The 17,067-nt window shown below is 51.0% G+C and overlaps 6 protein-coding genes across 6 annotated transcripts; 3 read left to right on the top strand and 3 right to left on the bottom strand.

Moving 5' to 3' along the window:
- Window positions 1–1,059: 1,059 nt before the first annotated feature.
- On the bottom strand, window positions 1,060–1,877 carry COCMIDRAFT_108333 (uncharacterized protein; the record flags this gene model as incomplete). The annotated part of the gene is made up of 2 exons (XM_007694681.1): window positions 1,060–1,554; window positions 1,650–1,877. The coding sequence occupies 2 exons, from the start codon at window positions 1,875–1,877 to the stop codon at window positions 1,060–1,062; spliced, it is 723 nt and encodes a 240-aa protein (XP_007692871.1).
- Window positions 1,878–2,620: 743 nt separating this feature from the next.
- COCMIDRAFT_108324 (uncharacterized protein) lies at window positions 2,621–5,253 on the bottom strand (the record flags this gene model as incomplete). Its single annotated transcript, XM_007694680.1, has 2 exons — window positions 2,621–3,575; window positions 4,304–5,253. The coding sequence occupies 2 exons, from the start codon at window positions 5,251–5,253 to the stop codon at window positions 2,621–2,623; spliced, it is 1,905 nt and encodes a 634-aa protein (XP_007692870.1).
- A 682-nt stretch (window positions 5,254–5,935) lies between these two features.
- On the top strand, window positions 5,936–7,678 carry COCMIDRAFT_108348 (uncharacterized protein; the record flags this gene model as incomplete). The annotated part of the gene is made up of 1 exon (XM_007694679.1): window positions 5,936–7,678. The coding sequence occupies one exon, from the start codon at window positions 5,936–5,938 to the stop codon at window positions 7,676–7,678; it is 1,743 nt and encodes a 580-aa protein (XP_007692869.1).
- Window positions 7,679–7,740: 62 nt separating this feature from the next.
- On the bottom strand, window positions 7,741–8,482 carry COCMIDRAFT_108362 (uncharacterized protein; the record flags this gene model as incomplete). Its single annotated transcript, XM_007694678.1, has 2 exons — window positions 7,741–7,926; window positions 7,994–8,482. The coding sequence occupies 2 exons, from the start codon at window positions 8,480–8,482 to the stop codon at window positions 7,741–7,743; spliced, it is 675 nt and encodes a 224-aa protein (XP_007692868.1).
- Window positions 8,483–9,701: 1,219 nt separating this feature from the next.
- Window positions 9,702–11,088, top strand: COCMIDRAFT_108325 (uncharacterized protein; the record flags this gene model as incomplete). The annotated part of the gene is made up of 2 exons (XM_007694677.1): window positions 9,702–10,296; window positions 10,346–11,088. 2 exons carry the CDS (start codon window positions 9,702–9,704, stop codon window positions 11,086–11,088), a joined length of 1,338 nt encoding a protein of 445 aa, XP_007692867.1.
- A 2,192-nt stretch (window positions 11,089–13,280) lies between these two features.
- COCMIDRAFT_41086 (uncharacterized protein) lies at window positions 13,281–16,798 on the top strand (the record flags this gene model as incomplete). Its single annotated transcript, XM_007694676.1, has 6 exons — window positions 13,281–13,285; window positions 13,411–13,481; window positions 13,538–13,593; window positions 13,883–14,019; window positions 14,070–14,074; window positions 15,693–16,798. 6 exons carry the CDS (start codon window positions 13,281–13,283, stop codon window positions 16,796–16,798), a joined length of 1,380 nt encoding a protein of 459 aa, XP_007692866.1.
- Between the last annotated feature and the right edge of the window lie 269 nt (window positions 16,799–17,067).

Here is a 17,067-nt window from a genome sequence, read left to right as displayed (position 1 = left end):
AGTCGTCACGACAACCCTTGCCTTCCGGTATCTTGGGCAAGGTCAAACCTACGCGCACATTCTACTTACCTGGTAGACCCTAAGCGTCCGTGGACTTGAAACAAATGGGTTCTTGGAGGGGCTTGGAGAAACGGCACGAGATGTCTGGTCACGGCATACGTAGTGTACCGTAATACCTTTGCCGGTCAAAGTCCGTTGTGGCGAGGAATGAGGAGGAGAGTTCGATCCGAACATCCCCCTTCTTGCTTCCGTCTTGCTGATTGTCTTTCGCGCAGATCGATATTACAAGGATGCACGTGCAGACATCCCGCATTCTGTTGACCTTATTCAGCTGAGCTGTTTGTTCACTTCTAAATCTCGATGTTAACGAGACGTATGGCGACATGCAGCATGGACGATGCAACCACTCCGTACGGACGTATGAACCTTGCTCTTCGCATGGAGCCAGGGCGAACAACATCAGGTAGCAAGTCCGTGGTTAAATTTCCATGCCATTACATGGTGTAAATATTGCAGTTCACGAAAGAGAATTCAATATTCAATCAGATATATGTTATCTGCATTGCATTCCAGGTTGCAGCCATGCCACTCGCGACCTTGTGATATGCGTTGAAGTGCAATAACCGGCCTCGCTCGCCGGCTAATTTACCCCAACTGTGCTCTTCCACGTGGTCGCCTTCCTTCTTAGTCGCGTGCGCAGGTAATCTTCGCTGTTTCGATTAGGATTCCAGGTGTACAGTAGTGGTTCGGTTAATGTGGCACAGGGTCTTACCAGGATAATGTTGGGACTATTGATGTTCCTGCTGGAACCTGGTATGTATAGAAGGATTCGCTAAGGTATAGACAGGCGTAGGTACTCAACCGTATGCATGGCATGCTACTACCGGCAGATAATCTGGGGGCTAGACCGTGGGAGTTGTTGTTTACAACAGCAACATTCAAGTGACGTAGGCCTCTCGGTACAGAAAAAAAGTAGAGGTTGGGTGGCATGTGAAAAGTTGCGCTATGGCACTGAACACCCTGCCATACGCAATCTCCAAACTAACAAACTCGGAGGGTTCAAACTGCTTCAGGACTTTGCTGCGTGGCTGCATCTTCCATCTCAAACCTCTTTTGGATTCCTTCCCACCCTTTCCTAACTACATCTGCCATAGCCTCACCCATCATGTGGCCTTGGCCCAACTTCTTTATCGCATCTTCTACACTGCATAACTCACTCTTAAACTGCCTCTCCATATTATCCACGCCCGTGCCCTCGTGATGTCTAGGCTCGTACCCCTGTGGCTCCATCGCAATCCTCTCCCTCAACGAGAGATTCTGCGGATAGCGCGGTGGAAGTTTATACGGCGATCCTGGTTCTGTTTCGAGGTCTCCCTCGAGCGACGGTGGCAGCGTCTCCGCAATGTACCAATAAACCACGTACTGATACTCTCGCAACGGCATCAACTGTAACAGAACGGGCTCGGCGGTATGCGTCGCAGCGTGGACACGTGGATGAGCTTGGGGTTGGCAATGCCGTGTTGGCAGTGGGAGAAGCCGGTTTCGATACCCTGACTTTGTATATTGCATACTGCATTAGCTCTTGCAAAAATCATCTCTAAACTCTTTTTTTTTCGGAAAAGTCTTGAGAGACTTGTTTTGGGACCCACCTCTTCATACCCCTCTCGCTCTGCGCCTGTGCCGCTTTCTTCGCCTGCATCCCGTCGTCCTTTGGGCAGGAAATATACTTTGCGCCCGTGTTGCTCGTAGCTGCATAGTATCACGCGCCCGGTTGCGAGATGGAAGATGGCTACTCCCCCGCCAACCATGAACTTTGCGCTATCAAATTGCGCAGTCAGCGGATGAGTTGTATACATGGCACTGTTTCTTCTTGACATGGTTCTGGTGATCGTGATGGTGAAATTTGTGCGATTGCTATAGGGTGCAAGTAACGTAGGAATCGGGAACGGCAAATGTGAAGGAGCACAGTTTAGGTAATGGCAGTGCCGGTGGAGAGGAAGCACAAAATCAGGCTTCTGCCTAATCGTAAGGAAGCCATGATGCGAGGCAGTGGGTGCTGGAACGATGCGTGTGTGGTCGAATTAGAGAGGAAGAGTATAGTGGGGCGGATGACGTTGAGTGCATGCCCCGCCAGTTCAGCGTTACGGAGTTTTTTTGGATAGCCTATATAAACGATGATATTTCCAAAACCTCCATCAATAAAACAACTGGCCTAATGGCCCAATGGCAAGGCGCTTGACTACGATTCAGTTCGATATCAAGAGATTCCAGGTTCGACCCCTGGTTAGGTCACACAATTAGTTTTTTTTGCGTTCACATCTCCAAGGCTTCTAGTGTGCTGCCAAATTTTTTTGGCCTTGTTTTGCCGGGATCATCGTAACGGCTGAACCTAATGCCATAGCGAGATTCATGTCATTTGAGCAAATATCAAGACACGAAGTTTTCCTATTTGGAGAAACTTTCCAACATTAATTTTAGCGTATTAAACATGGCATGCCATGCGTTCAAAGCCTTCTCCACAAATTCTAAATGGATCGTTGAGCTCGTATCTCGAGCTGGACGAACATGGACTGAGCAAATATACACCAAAGTATCATGCTAGAATTATGTATTACAAACTCTACAAAAGCGCAATGCCAGTCAAATCTCCTAGCTCAGGGAACAATACCTTCTTCTTTCGTGTCTGAAGATCAACCGCATACACGCCGCCCGCAAGGTCACTTACATACACAATGCCCTTCTCTAGGTCTAATGTAAGCCCAATGGTCTCATGAAATCGGCTCGCGAGGATTTCAATTTCCCCAATTGGCTCATCGCCGCCTCCAACAAACGCTCTGTTCAACGTGTTACCCCTAGGCGGATCCCCACGGTCTGTCCAGTACAACACGGCATTCTCCTCATCCAGCTCTAGATCAATCGGCTCGGGTAGGTTCTCAAAAACCTTCTCGCGCACCTCCGTGTTATCGATGCGTGCGCGGTAGATGGCACCGGCATTTCCCTTTGACGCGCCCTTTTGTGTCCAGTAGAACCAACCCCTGCGTTCGTCGACAGCAATGCCAACACACCAGTTCCGCGTATCTGCTGCATCTGATGCGATATATGGATCGCCTGTCGATATGAGTACTTCAGGCTCCTCTGTTGCCAGTGGCATACGCATGACCTTCATGCCTTCACGGTCGCACCAATAAAGCGTGCGATTTTCCTTTGCGAGAGTGATTTGCTTGGGTGTCCAGACACCTTTTGTGCCAGTAGGGACGATGGTCCGGCGGTTGGAACCGTCGATTGAGGCTGTCTCTATACTGCCTGTGTTGGTGGAGAGCGCACTGCCCATGTTGGTCCACCACATAATGCCATTATTGCGATCGATGGTCACGCCGTCTGGTAATGTGGGGAGCGGCGAGACAACTGGCTGCAAATCGCTGCCATCTGTGTTGCAAGAGACGATGCAGCCGCCAGTGAAGTTGGGTGAGGAGAGTGATGCGTCGAGGATGTAGAGACGCTGTTTCGATGGAGCTTGCTGGGGCAGCTCAGTGACTGAGGGCATAATGTGCGGTGTAGAATGTCCCAATATAATGCTTTGATATGATATGATTTATGCAGTGAAAATAAATTTGAAGTTATTCAAGAAGATTAAGAGTTGGCAAATTTTCGTGAGGTACTAGTCTTCCACTTCCCAGATCCTCAACCTCCTATATACATACATACCAGCACCACTCCAGTTACCACTACAAACCTATTCGGGCCAAACTCGGATCCATCATACACTGACTCCATACGCGTATTTCATGCCCATCCCAATTTTCGTGCACGTTCGCAAAGTCGGGCGTGCTAGTTTGCTCGGCCGAACTTGTGCGTACGCCGTTACGGTAAACTTGCAATTTCTCCAGGAAGATATCTCAAGGGAGCTGGGATGTCCACATCAACCTGTGACGTCAAATTCAGATTGAGTTTTGTAGATCATTTAGCGAGGCGAAGAGGATGTATGTGTAGTATGTAGAAAGCGACAATTTGACCGAGGGGTTCAACGCCATTGCGTAGCCCCTGGTCTGCAGCGCCACGTGGGATGACGTCATTATCTTCAAAGGATAGCCTTAGATGGAAAAGTATATTCGAAATAGATTTTGACGTGCGGAGTTCATTGTAATGTTCTGAGTATATGACAGTCGATACACTGCAGATATTGACTTTATTATAATCGGCACGATAGAAATTGCAAAGTAAGTACATTCTAAAGGGTATCAGTCTATCTTCTCCAAGTTTTACATTCTACCAGTTCTTCCTCTCTTCTGCGTAACCATCCCACTCATTCCTCAAATTAAGCAGCCTAACCAACTCCGAATCCCGCTGTGTAACTAAGTCATCAAATTTCCTCTCATCAACTGCTTCTATCGTGCCCTGAACCCACTTCTTCCTCAGATCATCATCTAGGACAGGATCCTTTTGTGCCCACCATGTAGTCAGCGGTCCTAAAAGATGATTTGCCATATGCTGTGCACCCTGCTCGCCGCCTGCCAGATGAAATAGCGCATTAGGACCCATGATACCCCAGCGTAGCCCTGGTCCGTACGCCATGACATCATCAATGTCCGAGATGCTGCAGATGTCATTTTGCACCATGTGCAGCATCTCGCGCATCAATGCTGCTTGTAGTCGGTTTGCGATGTGTCCAACCACTTCCTTCTTGACGTGCACGGCTTTCTTGCCAATGGCTGTGTAAAACGCCATTGTGCGCTCAATCGTTTCTGGTGCGGTCTGCTCGCCGCCAACGACTTCTACGAGCGGGATCAAATGCGGTGGATTGAAGGGATGCCCGATCACGATACGCTCTGGGTGTGTATTCGCACCCATACCGGATTGGATGGATGTGCAAGTCAGGCCGCTTGACGAGGTGGCGATGATGGTATCATGGCGCACGAGGGCGGCCATGTTGTTGAATAGTTGCTGCTTGAGATCGAGACGCTCCGGCCCGTTCTCTTGCACAAAGTCGGCATCTTTGAGGGCTATAGCGAGGTCGGTGGTGAAAGTGATATCCTCGGGAGACGTATTAGGGTTCTTGAGTAATCCCAGAGATTTCAGCACAGGGAGTGCGTTTTTGACAAGCTTTCGCAGCGTTGCTTCAGCGGCTGGGTTTATGTCAAAGGCCGTCACTTTGAGGCCCTGTGCGAGGAAGAGAGCAGCCCATGATGCTCCAATTGAGCCACTGCCGATGACAGTGATGTGCTGAACTGGCACTGAAGTTGTTGAGTGTGGCATTATAAATCGGAGATTTGAAAATGGATTGCTTGAAAATACTCTATGAAAAGCAACGTGTTCCCATCTTGGACATATAAGTTTCTACTACATGCAAGCATCCCGTTGCAACTCTCTGTGCTGTCAAGAGGTGTTCGCACGAGAGACCATAACACCGATTGATCACCGAATGATGTCAGACCGCCGATGTGATCGCCAATTGACCGGACCGGTCCGATATTCAGGGACCCCGTTCCTCCATCAGATCTGAAAAATATCTTCCACAGCATTCAAAGATATGATGCAAGCTCGCAGAAGTCACGCCCGTGCAAGGAAAAGCGGCGCGCGGGAGATCTCGGCCAACTTACCACTTACATAGCAAACGTGGAATAGCGCGGCACAGCTCATAGCCCTGCACGGATGATGGTATTCGTACGAGGACGAGCGAGGTAATGATGAAGTATGTCCGAACTATCTCCTTCTTTACTGCATCGGAGGCACGTATGCGTAGACTCTGAAAGAGCCTGTAATCCAAGAACCTGGTGAGAAAACTTCAAGATAGGTGATATAAGAGAGAGGCATCGCGCAAGTAGAATAGCATTTACTCATCATCTTCCACAACTCCATCAAAACACTTCATCACACAGTTCCATTTACTCATTATACCCTAATCTATTCTACTTCTAATCTCATTCGTCCACCCATCATGGTCTCTTCAGATCGTATCCCAGATGTTTATGGCCCTGGAACCTACACAGACAAGACCTTTGTTCCCGTCCCGCAAGATACCGCACGCATCTTCCGTCAGCTCGCATCGCAAACACCTGGCTTCACTCAAGATGAAAGTGTTCTCTCAAAAGTGAAGTTCACTGGTGAGGAGTATCCTGTCATCCCAGGACCCATCAAGGCAACATCCGTTGCCGCTGCCCTGCATGCTATGTGTGGTGTCCTTGGAGATGAGATACTCGCAATAAGAGGTGCCAAAGACGATAAGCGTGAGATCACTGTGAACACTACACACGCTGCGATGTGGTTTGGCTGCATTGCAACGGCGTTTCTCAACGGAGAAGACGTGTTGAGCATGTCAGCACAGAAGAAGCTTGGTGAATTGCTTCCGGACTGGGAGCAGGGCTGGACAGACACACCACTCAAGTACCGTGCAACCGCCCTATATCCTACCAAAGATCCTGAGACATGGTACTCGCTTCATGGAAGTATGAATGCTCCTCCGACCCTCAAGATGATCGGCATCGACCCCAGCACTCCAGTCTCGTCAAATGAGGAAGCTGCAGCGCTCATTGCGGAACATACCAAGCAATTTAGTCCTGCAGAACTCGAGCTCAAGAACTTAATGAACGGTCTCTGTGGCTCCATCTGCTTCACACCCCAACAATGGAACGAGTCGACAATGGGCAAGTCACTAGCTGCACACCCACTCGTCAATGTCAAGCAGCAGAAACAAGCTATCTCTACCCCACCCATCAGCTTCCCACCTCTTAGCCCTCAAGACCGCAGGCCCCTCGCTGGTGTCAAAATTGTCGAACTCACCCGTGTCATCGCTGGCCCAGAAGTCGGTACCATCCTTGCAGCATTCGGTGCGGACGTCATCCGCCTCAACCCGCCTCATCTCCCTGACATCAACATCATGCAACTCACGCTCAACGCTGGAAAGCGTACTTCAACCGTCGACCTTCGCAAAGAGTCTGACAGGACATATCTGCAATCCCTCCTCGCAGACGCCGACGTCTTCATCCAAGGCTTCCGCATGGGCAAAATGGCCAAGTACGGTCTAGGTCTCGACGACATGCTCGAGATGGCCGGTAAGAGAGGCAGGGGCATCGTGTACGTATCTGAGAACTGCTACGGGCCAGACGGGTACTACAAGGAGCGTCCTGGCTGGCAGCAAATTGCTGATGCTGCGGCTGGTTCCGCATACGTAACTGGTAAGGCACTGGAAGTCACACAGCAGCTTCCGAAGAATGAGGCTGTGCTGCCTAGTCTGCCTATTTCAGATATGTCAACTGGAGTCCTTGGAGCCGTAGGCGCTATGCAGGCTCTACGCGATCGTGCGATTAAGGGAGGAAGCTATCAGGTCCACTCTTCGCTTGTTGGTGTAAATGCGTATGCGCTGCGTGAAGATGTTGGATTGTATCCGCTTGAGACTGTAAAAGAGTGCCAGGAGAGGTTTCAGTGGGGCGATATGCGCGGAAGTCATCATGTGCTTGACTTGCTCGTAACAGTCTACAAGGGCTGGAAGAAGGTTATCGGGCAGTACCTGGAGGAGAACTGTGGATGGTACCAGAGTTTCGAGAACAGCGCATTTGGCAGTAAGAAGTTGAGTATCTTGAAGCCTGTGCCTCAAATCAAGGGTGCTGAGGGTGCGGCTTGGAGTACTCCAAGCGTACCGTATGGCATGGAGAAGTTGGAGGAATTGAAATGGTCCTCTTAAGTCGTAAATAGTCGATCTTTTCTTTTCAGTTTTAGATACCAAATCCAATACATCCCACACTTTCACACCACCTCCTTCTCCTCAAAATCATACCCATAAACAATCGCATCCACCTTCCTCCCTGGAAAACTCTTCAAAATACCACACTTCTTCACCCGCCCAATCCTCTCAAACCCTAGTGAATCCCAAATCTTACACGACGCAACATTCGTCTCGTACACTAGATTAAACACCGAATACGTGAATCCCTAGTATCACCTGTCAGCTCAAAACTTCATCATCATCATCATCAACTACACAACACCCGCAACTTACTAATCGGGGCGCCCACTCCAAATATGCCCTCCCCAACGCCTTCCCAACGCCCAAATTCCTCTTCTTCCCATTCACCAAAAACCCTCCATTGCAAACATGACTACTCCTCCCCGGATAATTCGGCTTGACATAGAAACTCCCCATACACTTATCCTCCCAATCCACCCCCTCCATCTGCGCTACACTTTCCACACTCAATCCCTCGCCAAGCACCATGACGGCGGCAAAAGTGCTGAACCAGTAGGGACCAAAGGCTTCAAGAGGTAAAGGGTCCAGCATCGGGTAGGTGTCGCCAGCGGCGATTTCGAGGGCGAGTTGGGTGCAGAGGAAGGAGATGAGGGAGGGGGGGACTTGAGAGGGCGAGGCAAAGGGGAGGATGGTGGCGCGGGTGGTTCCGTCGCGGAGGGTGATGGTGGTGGGGGTGAAGGAGGGGATTGGGGTTGTGCGCTTGATTGGGGGGGATGTGGGGTCGTCGAGCATTGCGGGCATGGTTGCGGTTGGTGGTGGGTGGGTTTGATAGGGGATGTGGTGTATGCAAGGTCAGATGGGACTGGAAATTGGTGTTGTTATCTCTTAGGTTTGAGTTTGGATATACGTTGTGAGTAGAATGTCGTTCTCTAAATACTCAAGATTCGATGACTCGTAGGCACTATGCCTAAATGGGTGGGTTTTACGATTCATTGTCCGCCGGTTGTCACTGCGTGATGAGATCGCAGGAGTTTCTTTACATTTTGGGTTGTTAAATGCGATTTGGGCTTCTTGTTTGGTAACTCCGCTTGTTATTTGGATTGCTTTTGAAATTGAGTGCCATTGCGCAATGGCGGGGGTTGATCATGAACGTAGTTCCCGCCTTGTATTTTTTTGCTAATAGGCTGGTCTTGAAGAAGTAAACGTATGTAGGAAGCTAGCCGTGAAGTTTTGAATAATAAGAATATTTCACAATGTGGCAATGGAAATGCATGTGTATTACAGGAATGTAAGAGAAGGGCTGGGATACGGGCTCATATAGGCAAGTTGGCCAAGCATGCAGTACAAGCGTGCTTATGGTACTTGTGTACCAAAACCTTGTCCATAACTGCAAGTCCTATTTGCCTATGCGCCTGTTGTGTAAGCTTTTACTTCTGCTTGCTGTGCGCACATGTGTGAATCATGCAAGTCTACGCAGGCCATAGAGGCGGTTTCCAATGCGACGTCATCAAAACATTGATGTCGCCTCTTCAGGAATATCATGGTGAGTAATTCTTCTCTCCCAAGAGAAAGAAGACGCAAGTTTCCCTCGATCTTCAGAATAAAACTTGAAGCTATAGAATAGCTATGGGATAGGATTTTGTGCGGCTTTCCAACGGCTTTCGACGGGATCAGCAATATACCCGGGGTTGAGGGGGAGTTGCATACCCGGCCTGGCTTGCTCCTTGGCGATGCGTCTAGATCAGGAAGCTGGGGGTACATAAGTATACAAACGCCTGGGCATCGTCTTGGCTAACGGGCGAAGAACGCTCCACCTACTGAATATGATGGCAGTGATGCAAGTAAACACGGCAATGTTGTGCGAGCTAGTATGCCAGTTCCATGGCGACATTCCATCATTGCACCGAGCTTCCCGACACGAAGATAAGGCCATAGCAGGGGTCTAAAAACTTACTTAAGAAGTGCATGTGATGTTGTAGCAGTGTCTAGCTACTGTCTTGTCAACTTTTCAACCCTCAAAATGAGATTGTCAAAGTTGGTGTTGGCCGCTCAATTGGCAGCAGCGTCTCCTTTCGCACACGACGCTAGCTCTGTGTCTCACAGTGCCAAACCAAGCTATGATGGCTACCAAATCTACTCCATTACGCCATCTTCTGCCGAAGAAGCTCATGATATTAACAAGCGCTTCTCCAACTATCATACCCACCCGATTCGCAACACACTGTCAGTTGCGATTCCACCCGAGGAGATTGATTCTTTTCATGCACTGGGCTTGAACGCTCGCCTGGTGAACTCGGATCTGGGCAAGTACATTCGCTCCACCGACAAGGAAGCTGTATACAAGCGTGACTTGCACACAGCGGGTCAGCTCCCAGATCTATCGTGGTTCGACACTTACCATGCTTATGCCGACCACCTTCAGTACTGGGACGACCTTGTTGCAGCATTCCCTGACAACTCCGAGAAGTTTTCAATTGGCCAAAGTTACGAGAACAGGACAATCTGGGCGTTCCATTTGTTTGGTGACAAGAGCACTGAGGACGCATCGCAAGACGAAAAGCCCATTATTCTTTGGCATGCCACAGTCCACGCAAGAGAATGGATCTCCACAATGGGTGAGCAAAACAGGCATTTGGAGAACAGAACACTATCTGACACTCTCAGTCATCGAATACCTGGCATACCAGCTCATTGACGGATACCAAAAAGGCGATGCAAACGTGACTAGTTTCCTGGACCACTACGACTTCTACCTCGTCCCCTTCCACAACCCAGATGGCTTCCTATACACGCAAACCAACGACCGCCTATGGCGCAAGAACCGACAGCCCCGCCCTGAACTGAACACAACCTGTCTCGGCACCGACGGCAATCGCAACTGGAAGTTCGAATGGGACGCCACGCCCCCCGACGGTGGCTCAACACCCGACCCATGCGGTCAAACGTACCGTGGCGAAGCCGCAGGCGACACACCAGAAAACCAAGCCATGGACAGCCTCTCCGCTAAGCTTTCCAGCACAGGCGCTGGCATCCGGTCCTTCATCGACTTCCACTCGTACAGCCAGCTCATCCTTACTCCCTGGGGCTTCTCGTGCGACCCGCTCCCCGAGACGCTGCCCCGCATGCTCGAGGTAGCGGGCGGAACCGCCAGAGCTATTCAGGCGGGTAGCGCGCGAAACGTCACGTATGAGTTTGGACCTGGTTGTCAGATTCTGTACTTCTCGACGGGTAACTCGAGGGACCATCACTACGCTGTGCATGGTGCGGAGCACTCGTGGACTATGGAGTTGAGTCCTCAGGATGCGGCGGGAGGAGGGTTTGTTTTGCCGCCTGAGCTTATTTGGCCGACTGTTAAGGAGCAGTGGGCGGGCCAGTTGTGGTTGTTGAATGATGTTTGGGATAACTAGGCTTCTGGGTGTAGTGGCATGGGAATTTGTGCATTGTTGAATGGTGTATGTGTGTAGCTTGACTATGAGATAGATACCACGGAATATCCTGTGCATCAGTCGTTGAAGCGATGCAGATGTTGAAGTAATGTGTTTGTGATTGCAGTACGATCTGGAGCTTGACCTTTAAGCAGCACCTCGTCCATGTCGTCCTCGTCCTAGTGTCCTCGACCTCATATCCATATCCTTCTAATGCCCTAATGTTCTCATGTCCGCATGTCTATTTATTGTCCTCATCGTCCTCATGTCCATATCATCACTTATAACTACAGGTTGCCAGAAGCATAGGTACGACTTTCAACATTATATCTATTTGAATGCAAGACAGCAGACGGCTAGATGGCGGACAAATAGAAGGGGGACAGCTACAAAGCGGACAATTAGGGGGTGGACAGCTAGAGGGCGGACAGTTACAAAGCGGACAGCTATTTGGTGAACGGACAGCTAAGACATGGATAGCTAGGACATAGTTCAAACAGATATAGCGCCTTGATAATTATCATTCATTTCTTAGCTGTCCGCTATCTCGCATTCAAATAGATATAACGTTGAAAGTCGTACCTATGCTTCCGGTACCCTGTAGTTATAAGTGATGATGAGGACATGATAAGCGTCATGTGGCGTAAGGGAAACACCAGAATTGGACATGGGGACATTGCTCATCGAACAGAGACTATGAGCTTCATCATAATATGTGTCTGTTGTAACGATGAACGACTGGGCTCTGTGAAGGGTAGTCAGTGCAGACGGTATCAGAGCGAGGTCGAAGCTAAGATATCATCATGCATACAGTGATTTCGACGAATCCAAGGCCTGCTTAACGAGGGTCGTATGCTGAATCTAGAATCTGTGACACGACGAGTAACTGTGAGCGTGAACTATAAAGAGTTGATAGTGTACGAGGTTCCGGCGTAGCGAACGGCAAGAAACTGGTCGGATCATCAACGGCGGATTAGAGATTTGGATCTACAAGAGTAGTGACGAAAATCTTTACGGTCAGGCTCTCGTTTTTGGTGACCCACAGAGAGAGTACACATGTAAGGGCAGGTTGAGCACGTGGGTTTGCGACCGTGGAGAATCTGAGCATGAAGTATGTCCCGGTAGGTTGCCCTAGAAGAGCTAAGGAACTTGGAACACTATGTGACGGCAGTTGATTCTTTGTCAAATTCTTCTAGCGCGTGTGTACGAGCGGTGTGAAGAGTAGTTTGGAAAGAGAAAGAAGCATTGAGTCAATTATCAGTGGCAGACTCGCGTTCCAGTGCGGTCCATGGCCGGTCGAGGGCGGCGAAGGCTATGAAGGCGGGGCCCAGAGCTTTGGATATGCCTGGGTACATACGTAGGTACTAGATAGCGAGGGTCTATGACGATGCTTGGGGCTCAGCGGAGGCCCATTGTTCTGGCAGGTCAATGTCCAATGGCAAAAAGAGGGCAAAAGCAACGCAGAGAGAGACTAGTGGAAGAAAAGCAGGTATGAACACGGTGGTGTGCATAAGGGTGGGCAGAATTGCCGCCAAGGCCACATCAGACTCGGCTAGTGGTGGGGCTGGGTACACAGTATGATGGCAATCTCAAGTACCCCGCCAAAAGTTTTGCAGTGCGGCAAAAGTGAAACCCAAGCTGCCTCACTGCGCGCCCAAGGCTGGCGTCGGTTGTTGTTTTTGACGTGAAATTTTTCTTCTGTAAAGGCGAGAGAGGGAAGAATATAGAATCATGTATACTGTGAATACGTCCAAGCAATCTGACCGTGTTCAGGATGGCTGGCAGAGTGAAGTCATCCCACAGAAGGGCTGAGGGATGGGCAGTGACGATGCACTCACAGGCTCGCGTGAGGCAACTGCGGCTGTGGCGAGCCCATAGCGGGCGGTCAGCCGTACTGAAAGGGCTCGACAGCGGCTGGGGCCAATCAGGCGGGGCTGTTTTGCCTCTCTGCCTACAGATTTCGTTGCCAGTGAAGGAGTTTTCGTAGCCCAACCGGGGGCTAGCGCCGAAAACTAGCACGGACCCACCAGGCTTTCCAGCTATATTAGCAACACTTGACCCCTCCATCGTCCAATTCTTCTCTTCGTCCAACTCATACCTTACACCGCGCGCTGTAAATCTGAGTATTCAACAGCTTTTCCTCACTTCATCCAAAACAACACACTACCGCCAACATGGGGTAAGTTCTTGTCCCTCTCCTTCACCCCCACCTTGAGCCTCTCCGGCCCATCGATTGTGCCCACAGTCGCAGCTCGAGCTTGCCACTCGCCTTTGTCACTTCCAGACAACTGACAAGCCATGCAGTAAGGAAAAGATTCACATCAACGTCGTCGTCATCGGCCACGTCGACTCCGGCAAGTCGACCACCACCGGACGTAAGCCTTCCCTCTCCGAAACACTGCGGGGTCAACACGCTCACAATGGCATACAGACTTGATCTACAAGTGCGGTGGTATTGACAAGCGTACCATTGAGAAGTTCGAGAAGGTATGCCATCACTTTTCTTTCACCTGCAGCCCCGCCACTGCATATTGCAACTGCTGAGCGCGCGGCCATTTTCGGGCTTATCGCAATGAGGGGCATATTTTGGATGGTGGGGTTGTGCGAACTTTTACGCGCTAGCGCTAGTCCGGATGCGGCCTTCGCGAGCCGCAACACCATGACGCACATACAATTCCCCACCAACTCCAACGATATCAAGGTCACACTTGGACATCTGGTCTTTACGCTTGACAATTTCTTTTCTTTAGCTACATGATGCTGACAAGCCACACAGGAAGCCGCCGAACTCGGAAAGGGTTCCTTCAAGTACGCATGGGTTCTTGACAAGCTCAAGGCCGAGCGTGAGCGTGGTATCACCATCGATATCGCTCTCTGGAAGTTCGAAACGCCAAGATATTATGTAACTGTCAGGTAATCGATTGCAAGTGTTCCTGTTGATGAAGGGGTGAAAAGCTAACGAGATGCAGTATGTACACCCGTCTCGTTGAGTTGCGATTTCGAATTTTGTATTTTTTGTGTTGTTTTTGAGTTTTTCCGGCTGTACTTTTCACGTTTGTACTTTCTTTTTGCTCATGCTGCTTTGCTGCTTTCTGTCGATGCTGCTGCTGGGTGCTGCCTGTTTACGACGCTCCTGGGGTTGTGTGTCGCGCCTTCCTTGGAGGAAGGAGGCGGACGTGTCGGCCTGGGCAAGCCTTTTCTGCCCCTCATCTTGTCTTCTCTCTTCATCCTCTCGCATCGCCTTGCATCATCGGGCACAGTCGGCCTCTTTGGGTGACTGCAGGGTGCCTCAAGCCACCTCGAGCCACTTCACGTCAGCTCAGGCCACGCCATCATGGAGGCATTCTACGACCCTGCCTCTGGCAGCGTTGAGGCACACATTGACGACGCGGGCTTTCGGCTGCTGGCCCTTGATCTTCCGCACTGGTTCATCAACAGTCAGACCAAGGGGCTTTGCGCATCACGCTCCAACTGGGATTCCGTGGTCAGCAAGCTCCCTCTGACGGCTGCTCCTGGGATGGCATCGGTGCTCTCTGCACCCCACCCCCCCAGCATCGACTACTTCCATGGCCTTCCTATTCCAGCAGGCCCGAAGAAGTGGGCTGTGTACTCGCTCATCATGCAACATCCTGAGCTCTCACCTATGCTCTACATCGGGTCAGCCACCAATGCAGAGGCCGGGGTCCAAGCAAGGTACACCGGGTACCTCAACCGTACCGGCGTCATGCCCAGGTATGTCAAGCGTGCCCTCGACATGGGGTACAGCATGACTTTCGGCATGTTGTGCTGGACGGCCTTGCCGCCGGCGGAGCTTGTTGCCCGCAACCGAGCCCGCTTCCTTGCATTGGAGTCAGTCTTTGCCGTCATCTTCTGCGCCGTCGTCAAGATGGTTACCGATGAAGAGTACATCCCCGACTTCTTCCTTTGGCCTCGCGAGAGCATGCCTTGGAAGCCAGCATGCAGTCACCTCTCCCTCTCCGAGACTGTGCGTGCAGACCTGACCCTCTCCCAAGAGGAACTCATTGCCGCTCGGGACTATCGCCTCAAACGCAATGTAGCCAAGACACAACGCTATCGCAAGCGAAAGCGTGAGGAAGACGAAGATACATTCCTGGCCAACAACCTGTCTCAGCACAATGCATGGAGCGCTCAGAATCCCGGGAGGGTGAACGAGATTGCTGCCGATGTTCGCAAGAAGGCCAAGGAGCTTCAAAGGTTTCGATGCGATGTCTGTGACTACGATGCAGCCAGCCAACGTCACCTCGATGATCATCTTGGATCCAAGGCTCATCGTGAGGCTGAGCAGCTGGGCCGCAAGGTCGTGAAGCCTCTCTCGGATGCTGCTCTGAGCAGGAGAGCATCTCGTGCCGCCGCCGTTGCCAACCGCACTTACTTTTGCGAGCCATGTCAAAAGGCTTGCACGAGCAAGACTGATCTCGAGAGGCACGAGAGCAAAAAGAAGCACAAGGACATTGTAGCCAAGCAGCAGCGTGAACAGCAAGCAAGCAAGCAGCATGAACAACTCACCCAGCAGCCAGATCCCACTGAAGAGGATGACGATCTTCAATCACTGACACTCTATCTAGTTGACGCCCCCGGTCACCGTGATTTCATCAAGAACATGATCACTGGTACCTCCCAGGCTGACTGCGCTATCCTCATTATCGCTGCCGGTACTGGTGAGTTCGAGGCTGGTATCTCCAAGGATGGCCAGACTCGTGAGCACGCCCTTCTCGCCTACACCCTTGGTGTCAAGCAGCTCATCGTTGCCATCAACAAGATGGACACCACCAAGTGGTCTGAGGACCGTTACCAGGAGATCATCAAGGAGACCTCCAACTTCATCAAGAAGGTCGGATACAACCCCAAGCACGTTCCCTTCGTGCCCATCTCCGGTTTCAACGGTGACAACATGATTGAGGCCTCCACCAACTGCCCCTGGTACAAGGGTTGGGAGAAGGAGACCAAGTCCAAGTCCACCGGTAAGACCCTCCTCGAGGCCATCGATGCCATCGACCCTCCTAGCCGTCCTACCGACAAGCCTCTCCGTCTTCCCCTCCAGGATGTGTACAAGATCGGTGGTATTGGCACGGTTCCCGTCGGTCGTGTCGAGACCGGTATCATCAAGGCCGGTATGGTCGTCACCTTCGCCCCCGCTGGTGTCACCACTGAGGTCAAGTCCGTCGAGATGCACCACGAGCAGCTGACCGAGGGTGTCCCCGGTGACAACGTCGGTTTCAACGTCAAGAACGTCTCCGTCAAGGAGATCCGTCGTGGCAACGTTGCCGGTGACTCCAAGAACGACCCCCCCAAGGCTTCCGAGTCCTTCAACGCCCAGGTCATCGTCCTCAACCACCCCGGTCAGGTCGGTGCCGGTTACGCACCAGTCCTCGACTGCCACACTGCCCACATTGCCTGCAAGTTCTCTGAGCTCCTCGAGAAGATTGACCGCCGTACCGGAAAGTCTGTTGAGAACTCCCCCAAGTTCATCAAGTCTGGTGACGCCGCCATCGTCAAGATGGTTCCCTCCAAGCCCATGTGCGTTGAGGCTTTCACTGACTACCCTCCTCTTGGTCGTTTCGCCGTCCGTGACATGCGTCAGACCGTTGCCGTCGGTGTCATCAAGTCCGTCGCCAAGGTCGACAAGGCCGGCAAGGTCACCAAGGCCGCCGTCAAGGCTTCCAAGAAATAAGCGCTCGGTTTTTGGGTTGCTTGTTTCTCTTCTTTCGTCTCTAGATACCTGCTTCTGGGGATGTGGTTGCTTCGGAAAAGCTGTGATGACTTTTTAAATGTGTCATGCATAACGGTCTGGGGTCCTGGCGTCTCCCTTCCATAGTTTCCATAATGATCTGAATGAAAACATGGGTGGGCAATGAACAAATACTGGTCTTTATTGTGATATTCGTGAATGAACATGGTGTTGCTAATGGCATGTGAACTTCCAGCACATGTCCAATCCTG

Source organism: Bipolaris oryzae, assembly GCF_000523455.1.
Source record: "Bipolaris oryzae ATCC 44560 unplaced genomic scaffold scaffold_233, whole genome shotgun sequence".
NCBI lineage: Eukaryota > Fungi > Ascomycota > Dothideomycetes > Pleosporales > Pleosporaceae > Bipolaris > Bipolaris oryzae.
The sequence above is the reverse complement of the archived record's forward strand: the minus strand, read 5'-3'. Positions and strand labels throughout refer to the sequence as shown.